At 39.1% G+C, this 13,760-nt stretch overlaps 1 protein-coding gene across 1 annotated transcript in view; it reads left to right on the forward strand.

Annotated features, from left to right (window-relative positions):
• The window catches only part of shank2b (SH3 and multiple ankyrin repeat domains 2b), a 170,832-nt gene that overhangs the window by 12,623 nt on the left and 144,449 nt on the right, over positions 1-13,760 (forward strand). Inside the window, exon 2 of the mRNA XM_046849277.1 lies at positions 11,592-11,770. Within this exon, the coding sequence (XP_046705233.1) occupies positions 11,600-11,770 (171 nt within the window). The 5' untranslated portion in view covers positions 11,592-11,599. The remainder of the gene's footprint in view (positions 1-11,591; positions 11,771-13,760) is intronic.

Consider the following 13,760-nt stretch of genomic DNA (forward strand, 5'->3'; position numbering starts at 1 on the left):
AACTCACTCATTCACTTACTAAATCATTTACTCAATAAATCACTCATTCACTCACTAAATCATTTACTCAATAACTCACTCATTCACTCAATAACTAACTCATTCACTCACTAAATCATTCACCCAATAACTCACTCATTCACTCACTAAATCATTTACTCAATAACTCACTCATTCACTCAATAACTCACTCATTCACTCACTAAATCATTCACCCAATAACTCACTCATTCACTCACTAAATCTTTCATTCACTCAGTAACTCACTCATTCACTCTCTAATTCACTCATTCACTCACTTAATCTTTCATTCAGAGAATAAATCACTCATTCACTCACTAAATCATTCACTCAATAACTCACTCATTGAATCAATAACTCATTTACTCACTAATTTTTTCACTCAATAACTTATTCACTCACTACCTCATTCATTTACTAAATAACTCATTCACTCACTCACTCAATCACCGTTTTACTTGCTAACTCTAACTTATTCACTCAGTCATTCATTTATTCACTCACTCATGCAATCAATTTTTCACTTATTCACACACTCACTCACTCACTCACTCACTAATTCACTCACTCATTTACTAACTTACTATCTTATTCACACACTCACTCATTTATTCAATCACTTTTTCACTTGCTAACTCTAACTTATTCACTTATTTATTCATTTACTCACTAACACTCACTCAATCACCTTTTCACTTGCTAACTTATTATGCTAACTTACTAACTTATTCACTCAGTCATTCATTCTAAAACTCACTCACTCCGCTACACACATACTCATCTATTCAATCACTTATTCACTCAACCATTCACTCACTCACTCACTCTCTCACTCACTCACTCACTCACTCACTCATTCATTCATTAACTCAGTTACTAACTCATTCCCACACATTCATTCACTTACTTTTCCATTCACTAACTCTCTAACTTATTCACTCAATCATTTATTTGCTTCCTCACTCATTCAATCACTTTTTCACTCACTCATTCACTATTTACTAACTCACTTACTCACTCTTTTACTCACACACTCCCTTACATACTCAATCACTCAATCAATTTTTCACTTTTTTAACTCTCTGGAAATAATTCATTAATTCATTCACTCACTTACTCATTCACTCACTCATTTACTTACTCATGTAAGCAGTGTTTCCAAAGCAATAAGCAATTCAATCTCAATTGTGATAATGAAGCTAAGGAGGTCTCTCTTTCTCTCTCTCTCTCTCTCTCTCTCTCTCTCTCTCTCTCTCTCTCTCTCTCTCTCTCTCTCTCTCTCTATATATATATATATATATATATATATATATATATATGTCTGTATCTTTTTCTCACTTCTTCTTTGATCTCAGTCTTTATTTTTTCATTGTCTCTGTCCCCATTTTTTCTTCTTTCACCACTTATCTACAGTACTTCTACTAGTCTGTTTCTCCATTTCTCCTTCTCTTCATCTCTATGTAACTGTCTATCACTCTGTCCAGCTGTCTTCTGTCTCTTTCTCTCTTCCTGTACATCTTTTGTCTGTCTGTCTCTATCATGTTTTCTACATCTATTCTACATCTTATTCTTGTCTACATCTATTTATACTCACTGTATCTGACATTTTCTTTTCATATCTTCTGTATCTGTATGCATCTGTTTCTAGGTTTTTCTTTCTCTATACTCTCTGTCTAAATCTCCTCTTACACTCGTATCCCTCTCCATTCAATTTTACTCTTTTAATTGTACCTCTTCGCTCTCTATATTCCTATTTTCTATACTATATCTCTGCCTCTCTTCTTTCAGTTTCCACATTTCCTTTCTTTTCTCACGTTTTGCTCCACTCTTTCATTTGTCCCCTCACAAACGTTCTTTCTCTCTCTCTCTCTCTCTCTCTCTCACACTCACACACACACACACACACACACACTGTTTCTCTCTTTCCCCAAACTCTGTCTCTCTCAGTCACTGTATCTTGTCATCTCTCTTTTCTATCTCTGTATTTCTTTATTTGTCTCTCCTCTCCCTATATGGATTCCCCTTTCTTTTCTCCATTCTCCCTTTCCTTTATTAATTTCTTGCTGGTTCTCAATTATTACTTTTCTTTATCTTAATGATCTTTTCAGCCATCATAAACACACACACACACACACACACACACACACACACACACACACACACACTCTAACACACTCTCTCTCTCTCTCTTTATATTCCTCTCGCTCTCTTTTTCCTCTCTCTCTGTACTCCTTCTCGATCTCTAGATGTTTCTGTGGCCCCAATTGATTCCTCCCCTTGCCTCAACCACTCTCCCCCCCACACACACTCTCACACACAAACAGATTGTTCGATCTAGTTTTATACAATTGTGTTAGATTTCATTAATGTTAAAACGTGTAATACTGTGAAGACGTCTTCACTATCGGATCTGCGGTGGTCTCGGCTCATGCCCTAACTCATTTATAAAATATTAAAAGTTCTCGGTGGTGGATGGCTTAGTCCTGTCGATAATTTCCTCGCTGAGAATCTTCCTCCTGTGGCAAGTGCTGTCAGAGAGCATGGCTTCTGAAAACGACACATTTCTGCCTGTGGGCTTTGTGTGTGTGTGTGTGTGTGTGTGTGTGTGTGTGTGTGTGTGTTTCTTTTGCTTTCCAGCAGTGCAGCCAAGCACCTCTTGGCCATTTTCTCTGTGGTACTGCTCCGGGAAATGAAAAGTGATGCTTGTTTTGAATTCCTAAAAAAAATATATATATATTTTCAAATCTTTTTATTCAAAATCTTTTGAAAATATGAATAGTAAATCATGTTTCAATGAATTTTCCTGTTCTTTTATTGACTACTGTATATTTACAATACAAAATAAACAGTACAGGGCATAGCTTAATACCACATACACAAAATCATAAGCATAACACTGCACTCGGGGTCTCAAGTGTCAGTTTTGCAAGTCCCTATGGCACATTTCTAGATACATATGTGATTCTAAATCTGCAAAAGGATATAGATCGAGGTTAACTGCAGGAGCGATGGTTGCTAAGCGACGATAGAAGGGTCACAAAAATTAAGGTGGCATTCACGATCTGTTTAGAAAGACTTTGAGAATAACACTGAAACACGTGAGAAATGTTTATGTTGAACTCCACTCGTATTGAGAAACCTGACTTTTCCAGCCATATGTGGCTTTTTTTCCAAAACACACAGTTGTTACAGCATGACAATATGCCTGTGCACAGGCTCCATGCTTTACATGGGGTGGAGTGGAATCTCTACTGCTATAGAGATCTGACCTCAAACCTAATGAACACCTTTGGGATGAATTGGAACCCCGACTAGCACAGGCCTCCTCACCTCAACTACATCGGTACCTGACTTTAAGTGCAAATCTCCAAAACAGTCTTCTCAGAAGAATGGAGGTTAATTATAACAGCAAATGAAGCCTAAATGTGGAATGGGATGTCAAGTTTTTTTTTTCCAAAGATTGTCACTGATGTCTAGTCCATAAAAAACTGTATATTCATAAAAATACAGAGAAATTGTGACCTAGATGCCTCCTAAAATCTCCTAAACTACCAAAGAGCCCTGCCTTGCCTTAGACCACCTCACCAAGGAAACATAGGTGTACTGTAGCTAGACATGTTCAAACAAACAGCTGTGCCCAGAAATGCTAAAGCCTGGTCTTCCCCCCAAGAGCCAGCTGCACGTAGCTATGAGAAGATGAAATGGAGGGGCTGGAAATTCTTTGGCACATAAATGTGAGCAGAATGAAATTCCCCACAGCCCTAACCCCTCCATGTCGTGAATAAAACACTTCCTCCAAATGGCAAACGCTTTTATCCAGCACAGCTTTGACAGAATCTTCACAGAAGCCATTCACAGAGCTCAGGAGTTGCTCAACAGTCCTAGCAGTCTATGGCTCTCTGACAGATGTGAGCTTTCGAACCACAGAGAATTAGCTACTGAACTTTCAGTTCCTACCCTTCAATTAAGAATAAAGCTGAACATTAGTTTATATAATAAATTATGTATTTAGACCAGAATGCACTGACCTAAAATCTGTATTTTATTCAAATTCATTTATTACTATCTCTGCTATCTCAGTTTCTATTTTCTTATGTAAGAAAAAGAAATGATTTGAAATTCAGGAAGTGATTTCTCTGCAGAAGGAAGAATATAATGATACTTGAACATCTATTTTGCATTTCGAACATAATTTGGGTGGTGTGTGCTGAAAAATCAACTGAACTATGACCACAACTCCTTCTTTGATACTGACAGACACAGAGGTCCCGCCTACCTTACTAAAACTGGCAGACATAGAGTAGAGGGGACACATCCTTCATGATATGAAGGTCATAAGTTCTTCACTGAGACAGACAGACATAATGACCGCATCCCCTTTACTGAAAATAAAAGACCACACCTCTTGCCCTGAGACTAACACAGAGGCCACACCTACTTCATTGAGGATGAATGGCATAGAGGCCACACCCAGGCACATAGACCATACCTCTTTTACTGAGACTCACATACAGTGTAGCCCCACCTCTATCACATAGACTGACAAACACAGGGGTCGCACCTCCTTCTCTGAAACTAAACTTTTTTTCGTCTTCTCCCATTAGGGGTCGCCTTAGCGGATCCTCCGCATGTTTGATTTGGCACATTTTTTTACGCTGGATGCCCTTCCTAACGCAACCCTCCCCATTTATCCGGGCTTGAGACCAGCACTAAAAGTGGCTGGGGTTGGTTCCCTGATCGGGGATCGAACCCGGGCCGCAGCAGTGAGAGCGCCGCATAATAACCACTAGACCACCAGGGGACTCCCTCCTTCTCTGAAACTAACAGGAAAAAAGCCACACCCCCTTCACTGAGGCTGATAGGCACAGAGGCCACACCTCCTTCTCTAAGGTTGAAAGGCACAGAGGTCACACACTCTTCTCTGCGGCTGATAGGCACAGTGTCACAAATAAAAAAATCCACTCAAAATACATTTAATGTATCGTTGTAAATCATTTCTCATTAAAATTTAATACAAAGCACTGCTTCTCTCACTGGACTACACACTCAGGATTAGGACTTTATTTCTAAATAATTAGACATAAGAGAGGCAGCCAGGCATATTCTCAAATGACTGGAATGATCATTTAAGCAGCATTTCTAATGAGCTTCACCCCAGAAGCATTTATTACTTTATTTGGAAATGAGGAAACTGTGTGTGTAGTGTATGTGCACATGTGTGTCTATATAAACTAATGATGGCTTTTTTATGCAAAATGGTACATTTCCATGTCAGTGATAAAGGTCTTAATTGCTGAAAAGCCTCTGCATGAAAGTGCTGACTTCTCGTTCCTTGAGAACGGTCGATGAGGTACGAGGGGCTGACAGGCTTGATGAACGACACGGCTGTGTGATATGAACTCAGGGGAGAAAGAGATACCAGCACGGGTCTAGTTTACACTGTTACGGCTGTGGGTCGCACAGGCAGCTCAACATGAAGAAAATAACCTTGTTAAATGTTTATGAAGGTTCTCAGTAATCCTGTCTAGTGTTAGTAAATCAAGCTAACTGAACTTTTGATGTAATCTCGAATATGTTGAGTAGGTGGGAAGGATACCAAAGAATCTGGAATGCCTTTAGTTAATGCTACAGAATTGGAGGGTTTTTAATTAGCTGCTGGTGCAACTTCAGTGGGTCCAGGTGTATGGTTTATGGCTCAGAGCATCTCTAATACAGGAATATATCTTGTGAAATATAAAAGCTAGCTCATCTAGCCTGAGCATATAGAAGTGTAGCAAAACACATAATGAAAATTTTCATGGTGGCAAAGAGACCATTAGACCATTAGAACTAAATTATGGAGCAATGAAAGAAGCTGATGAATCCCATCTACTTTTGGATCATGTGGGCACCCAGTTTGTACATCACATACAGTACCGAGGAACTGGTGGCACCAGGGCACACTATGGGCAAATTCCTGATGGTTCTGGAGTGCTAAGACAATGCCCCTGGAGCACAGAGGGTGAAGGGCCTTGTTTAAGGGCCCCAAAGCACCTAAACCACTGATTTACTACTTCCCCCCATTGTTACAGACCAAGTACTCCCTTTCATGGTATTCCCTAATAGCAGAGACCGTTTTTTTCGGCAATGGTTTGAGGAACATGACCAAGTGTTCACAGTCTTGACTTGGCCTACATTTCTTAGATCTCTAACCTATCAAGCATCTCTGGGATGTGCTGGATGAACAGGTCTAATCCATAGACTTTCCCCCTCTCATAGTTTACAGGACAGAATTTACTGCCAATGTTTGGTTCTAGATACCACAGCACGCTTTCAGAGGTCTCGTGGAGGCTATGCCTTGATGAATCAGATTTGTTTCGGTTACACAAAGTTGATCTTTACAATATTAGGCATGTTGTTTTGATGTTATGGCTGATCAGAGATAATATTAATAATAATAATAAATGTTATTGAAAGGCACCATTCAAAACACTCAAGGATACTGTACAATTAAAGGATAATCATAAAAAGACAAACAACTTTTGCTTAACTGTTACATTTATCAGTAAAAGCTCATTTAAGCAATTGAGTTTAAAGACATTATTTAAATATTGAAATGTAATTGAAAAAGTGAAATGCCGTCAATTGTGAATATTGTAATATTCACAATAGAGGGCATTTCACTGTTTGCATTAATCAACTCATCTGTTTTCCCTAGCTGAAACTGTAATAATAACCATTAGCACACTTACTACATGCTGCCAGGCCGTCAATCACTGGCAACACACAACGCCCTATCCAGGATTATTTTTGGCCATACTGTGTCTGAAATGTCAGCTATTCCATATTAATTTCTTATTTATAGTATTGGCACATTTGTGAGGTTATACTGATTAGGAAAGGCTGAAGGGAAAAAGTTGTCCTTATGACATCAGGATCTACATCTGTAGTGTTTTCTTGATGGAAGACATGCAAACAGTCCAGAGGTGTAAATAGCACCTAAAAATCATTCTTGAGTAAAAGTATAGATACCAAAACTTGCTCCAATACAAGTAAACAATTCCAATATGACTTGAGTACTAGAGTATCTTATATGAACAGTACATGATTGTACAATTCAACTTGAATTGAATGTAAACTCAAAGACGCACTTGACTAAGACACATGTTGAAAAAACTGTTGCCTTGTGAGGTTTTATTTCGTAAAATTCAAAAATTTAATTGTACAACAACGAATTAACCATCAACACAACCTCATCAACACAGCAGAATGAAACAAAGATCAAACAAGACACTAAAAAAAACCAAAGTAGTAGTAGTAATCTTTCAAAAAGGTATTTTTAATTAACAAATAAAATTATAGTATCACGTCACAAAGTAGAAGAACCATCAGTATGTAATGGATATAAAATTAAAGTAAATTATAAAAAAATAAATAAAAGTAAAACCAAATATTGAGAGCTGACTGACTGATTGCAAAATGTAATTGGTAACGGTCATTGCCAACTCAAATATTATAGTACATAAAGTAAAAAGGACATATATTGCATAATTAATGTAGTTTTTTCAAAGAGAATGCATTGCTTATAACTTTGATACTTAGTAAAACTAGAAATTATCCAAAAAATGACTTACGTATAGTAACAAAATACATTTACACCACTGAAATAGTCAATAGTTGATTGACAGCTCCATGACTCGGACATCTAAAACTTGATTTGTTCGTGTAGCCCTGGCTCCATTGAGTTTGTGTGTTGATCTGTATTTGTGGTCTGATGCATCTTCTTCAGCTGGTTCTTTGTTTGATTTTTTCTCCCCCTTTCCAGATCTTTCCTCGTTCGTCCTCCCCATCCTTCCAAATACGTTGTGCACAACTGGGCCTTCATTACCAGGTCCTCGGTAATAACTCTTCTGAAATTTAGTTTGTCTTCCCACCTTTGGGAAAATCAGCTGTATTGCATGCAAGGCCTGCAAGTGCTGAGTAAGCTTTTTAGGTCTTCCAGGAATCGATGTCATGAACCAAGAAGAATAGTCGAGAAACACCTCGAGATATAGTCAGCGATTCTGGTGGAAGTTTGCCATAGCCGGCTGTTTTTCCTTTACTTTTTTTTTTCTCCGAAACAATTGCAGCCCTTCATTTTAGCGTTACTGTTCAAAACATGTCTAAGGAACACGCACACCCGGCGCCTGGGCTCGGACGGCTGAATAATAGTGCGCATTGGGGGTGTGTTCTAAACTGACAGGGTAAAAATGATTGAGAGGCAAATAAAGATGCCTCCTCCGAGGTGTCAGCGGTGCTAACAAGAAAATCCTAGCAGGCAAAGAGTGTGTGATTTTACCACAACAACTGGCACAGAGGATGTCAATATGCGACATGGCACCATGTTATCAGCATAAATGATGAACATACAGCACAGTGGTTCAACTGACACTGACCTGCAATCTGCAGAATGATTTGGATTTATAAGTTGGGTATAAACACATTATTAAAGTGGTACAAATTAAACAAGCTGCAGTTTATTAAACTATAACATATCCTGCAAGATATTCACATTTTGTTCAATTGACTTGTGGATATGTATATATGGACATCATTGTGTGCTCTAACTATCTGATTTGCATATATGTATCTGATTTAGGTTTGGAAGTAGGAGATTTTGATGCAGATGTAGATGCAGATGTAATGGTATGAAGATGAATGATCCGCTGTGGCTACCGCTAATGGAAGAAGCAGATGAAGAAAGAAAGAAAGAAAGAAAGAAAGAAAGAAAGAAAGAAAGAAAGAAAGAAAGAAAGAAAGAAAGAAAGAAAGAAAGAAAGAAAGAAAGAAAGAAAGAAAGGCTAGTGTGATCTCTAATTAATAACAGCTCCTTCCCTTGTTTTTTCTAGCAAGATGCTGGTTACACCATCCTGTTCGTGACAAGACCGTAACTCACAATTTTAAAAGACAAAAATCACTGAGGTTACGACTCCACTAATCTGGAATATATTTGAAATGTCTAAAAAGGCTCACGCTAGCAAAATGTAAGGCGCTTTGACCGGCATCATTTCTGCCTGCCATTTATTTACTTTCCTGGCCTTTGAAACGTCAAGGCAATGACTAAAAATGCGTCATCGTTTTCCAAAGCCTCAGTTTTCACAATCCACGATGCAAAAATGTAGTTTTCAAATGTATCCACTTTGGAGAGCATTTTTTTGAAACAGCTATGTCTGCAATGATTGAAAAGGCGTCTCAAACAAAACCCTATTAGTGTGAACATGGCCTTGAACATCAGAGTGATGGAAAGTATTGCTACCCTAAAAGCATCTTACAGCCTACTGTATAATCATTGCTTTTCCTGGTCAAAACACCTCAGTTATGTACAATGACTTGCACCCAGGGTTCTTGCTCCAGTCTCTTCACAACCCGGCCCAGGATCAAGAGCTTACTGAAGATAATGAGATAAAACAAAAACTTGAAATAAAAAGCATACATGTGAACTGTGCAAGGAATTTCTTTCTTTGTGGTCTAGATATCCAGAATACATTGTCCTCTCTGGCCTCTGCGACTCATTTCGCCATCTGTTGTTTAGTCAGCTCTCACGTCAGGAAAATATAACCTCACAATGCACAACTTTCTGTGGTGGAATCATGGGGCCAGTTCATGAGTCCTTTTGCTTTCTGTAGTTTGATCATATGTGTTATGAGACATTTTGTAACATTTTTGTATAGATCTTTCACACAGCCTCGACCATTTGAATTATATTATCAAGCAAGTGACATTTCTGTACACTTATTTTGGAAGAAGACGTGCTACAAATTTAAATTAAATATAAAGGGGTTCAAATATTTCTGTTTATTGAGTTCAATTGCTACAAATATGTATTTTAAATATTTAGATATGGTAGCTAGTGGTTCAGACACTGGATATTGGTCTTAAAGGTCATGATTTCAAGTCCCAACCAAACCAAGCTGCCACTTCTGGGCCCCATATACCATAAATGTAAATGTATAAGAATCTGTCAAATTTTCTCAGCATTACCAGCAATGTGCTTACATCCTTCACTTAAGTAGAAGTACAGATACTCATAAAAGTAATGACTACATTTGTTTTACTTAAGTTAAAGTAACAAAGTTTGGGCTCTGACATGTACTGTATTTAAGTAAAAACATTATTTCTACCTCTTTTAATGTCAATCTGGTAACTGAACCTCACATAATATTAATAAATTAATACAAAAGAATGTCAAATTCTGTTACATAATGAATGTATCCAGGCTGAACAACCACTATATAGAACACAAGCAGAGAATGTGATGTGAGAGAAGATGATGATGATCAGGTCATCAAGAATGTCTCTGTTCCCTTTCAGGAACTCCAGCTGCAATGCTGCAACAATGCTGCTCCAATGCTTTGGGAATGCTTCCACGTTGTCCACGCTCAGAATCACGTGTATAATCAGTCCAATGAAAAGCGCAGCGTCACCGGCGGGGTGACGTCATGACCATTAAGCATTAAAAGCACATGAAGTTTCGGCCCGCCTGTTCAGCTCAAACACTGTTATATTCTAACATTGTTGTACTGATAGAGTGTGATTACGAGTCGGGGCCCTGGGTGGAAGAGATGCTGGACAGCTATTTCTCCTCGGGTGTCCTATCGTCCCTGAAAAACTTGACGCATCCCACTAAGCCCTTTCAAAATACTTCCGCAGGTTAAGCAGTGCCGCAGGCCTATCGGGCCGACCTGCTGTAAAAGCTAGACCAGAAGGTGGTAGACACCAATCTTCAGTCCAGACCTTCCTCCACCGTTTTGGCATACCATGCCCCCCTGGCGAGGCAGTCACTGTGTAGAAACCTGCTGGTGACATGTTTTCATCACGGTACCCAGAGGCTGAGGCCCTTGGCACGACCTAGAGTGCCTGCGAAGAAAGTCGAAGCAGCTGTCCATCTGCTATGGCCCTCCGAGTAGAGTTCTCCCTGCGAACAAGCAGATGCTCAGCAGGTGGATTGTGGATGCAATTTCATCCTCCTACAAGTCCTCTGGTCACCCCATTTCTTTTGGAGTCAGAGCACTCTTGACTCGGAGTGTGGCAGCCTCTAAGGCTTGGTCCTCTGGAGTTTCTCTCCAAGACATTTACAATGCTGTAGGCTGGTCCACCTCATTGCCTTCGCTAAGTTTTATGACCTCGACCTCATTGCCACTCCTGGCCCCTCTGTCCTTATGCAGGGGACTGGTCAGTCTGTAGGTATTGAACACTCGTTCCCAAAGCGTTGTTGATGCAGCTTGAGTTCCTGAAAGGGAACATCTCCAGTTAACATACATAACTATGGTTCCCTGAGGGAACGAGATGCTGCGCTTTTCATTGGACTGATTACACATGGGAATTAGTAAAGTTGTCTGAAAAATAAATAGTGAAGTAAAGTATTAATACCAGAAAAATCTTTCTGTACTTCATTATTTGCCACCTTTGAGCATTACAATATAAAACTGTGTGTTTTTAAATATTAGAAATATCATGTACAATATTCATTTTCGATATTGGAATTTTTATTAATAAAAATAATTATGTACTCTTTTTTCTGTATGTGTGTTTTTTCTATGTATATATTGTAGCTCTTGCTATGCCGCGGAGTCTCATGTCCAGTGAGGAGGAGATGGCTCAGAGTTTCTCCGACTCAGGCAGCTCGGAGTCAGACAGCTTGAGAGACGAGCAACCATGTGTAGAGCGACCGAGTAGCAGCCGCGGTGACTCCTTACTCATCTGCGTCGTTATTCCTGACCTGCAGCAGTCTGTGAGTGAACACAAATCACACACAGATACACAACCATAGATACACAAACACACACTCTCACCTGTATTGCTATATGCATTGAAGATGCTATTAATTTTCTATAGAGGCCACACCTCTTTCACTAAGACTAAAAACATTGAGGCCACGCCTCTGTCACTGAGACTGACAGGCATTGAGGTCACACTTTCTTTTACTGAAACTTACAGGCCAGAATTACACAGTGGTATTCACAGAGTTGTTAATCGGATAAAGCTTAGATTGTGCTTATATTGTTGTAATTATTATTATTTGTATGTTATGCATTTTGGTCTCTCACACACAAACACACCAAACACACCCACACATACATACACACACACACACACACACACACACACACACACACACACACACACAGTAAGCTCAGGCGCCTCAGGCGCCTCAGGCATTGGGGCCATGTGCTTTAGCTTGCATTATATCATTATCGTAAATTGCCTCCTGACTCTTACTGAAGCAGTTTCCTGCTGAGGGCACAGAGCGAGAGCGACAGCTAAGGGCCACTGGGAAAACAATAACTAGATGTACACTAACTCATTCTTAAAAGCACTGTAGGAGTCTATAAGGCCATAAAAACACCTATTAAAGCCACACCATTCATGAAAGAATTATTGTGCCCATTTCTACCAGAAACTCTCGCATCGCCATTAATCTTCATAAAGAAGAGAGCACTCTACTGTAGCTGCAGTTTTACAAAGTTCCACAGTTAGAGGTTAAAGCAACTTGTGAAGGGATTCTAGATTCTAGACATATATTTTGGTTTGTGTTTGAATCAGGCTGGGACAAAAAAAGAACAAATAGTTTTTTTTGTATTTAGAATGTTTTGTAATCAGAAATAAAAGAAAAACGCCTGAAGGCTGCAATACTGCAAAAGTAACTAATTAGCTATAACCAATACCCTTTCAAAACTACAAAGTCACTACCAAGAAAGAAAAACACATTGCCTTCTGTTTTCTACTTGTGTAAAGCATTATTTTGGATAGATAGATAGATAGATAGATAGATAGATAGATAGATAGATAGATAGATAGATAGATAGATAGATAGATAGATAGATAGATAGATAGATAGATAGATAGATAGATAGATAGATCTTCATTGATTAGAATTTAATAAAATAACCAATTAATTTCTTTGTAAACAAACAAATAAAAATAAAAAATACGTGACAAGCAGAACTAGTGCTTAGCACCCTCGCATCTCTCTGTGCTTCAGGGGTTTAATTTGCATTTTACTCTGGTCTCATTCTTCAGTCGTAATGTGGCTAATTGGCATTTTCAAATTGTCAGAAAGCATTTGTGTGGGTGTTTTTTCCTGGGGTTGGCGCCCCAACCAAGGTGTCCATCATATTGTTCCCTGGAGTATGTTCCAAACTGCCCCATGATTGTGTACAGGATAAGTGGAATAGATAATGGATGGATGGATACATAAATAAATAAATAAATAAATAAATAAATAAATAAATAATACACTAAGTAAAAAGTCCCTCTATTAAGAAATAAATGGCCCTATTGAATAGTACTAGAACCCAATTTACTGGGAACCATTAGGAATGTCTCTAGGTTACGTATGCATTCCATGAGGGAACGAGACACTGTGCAGCAATGCTTTGGAACGCTTTTGCGTTGTTCATGCTCTAAATCACGTGTGAAATCCGGCCAACGGCAAGACATTACATCACTGGCGGTTTGACGTCACGACCAGGAAGCTATAAAATGTGCATGCAGTGGAGCCGACGCTAGCTTCTGCAAATGAGAAGAGAAGCGGGGCAGGGATGCAGGGAGTGTGGCTCGGAGACAAAGCGTCTCGTTCCGTCAGGAAACTAAGGTTACATACGTAACCTAGAGACGTTCCCTTTTAGGAACTCGAGCTGCCTCACAACGATTTCAGAATGAGAGTCCAATCATGCCACACTGCCCAGTCCTTGCCTAGTGTGTGAGAGCACATCCAGAGC

Source organism: Silurus meridionalis, chromosome 5, assembly GCF_014805685.1.
Source record: "Silurus meridionalis isolate SWU-2019-XX chromosome 5, ASM1480568v1, whole genome shotgun sequence".
Classification (NCBI taxonomy): domain Eukaryota; kingdom Metazoa; phylum Chordata; class Actinopteri; order Siluriformes; family Siluridae; genus Silurus; species Silurus meridionalis.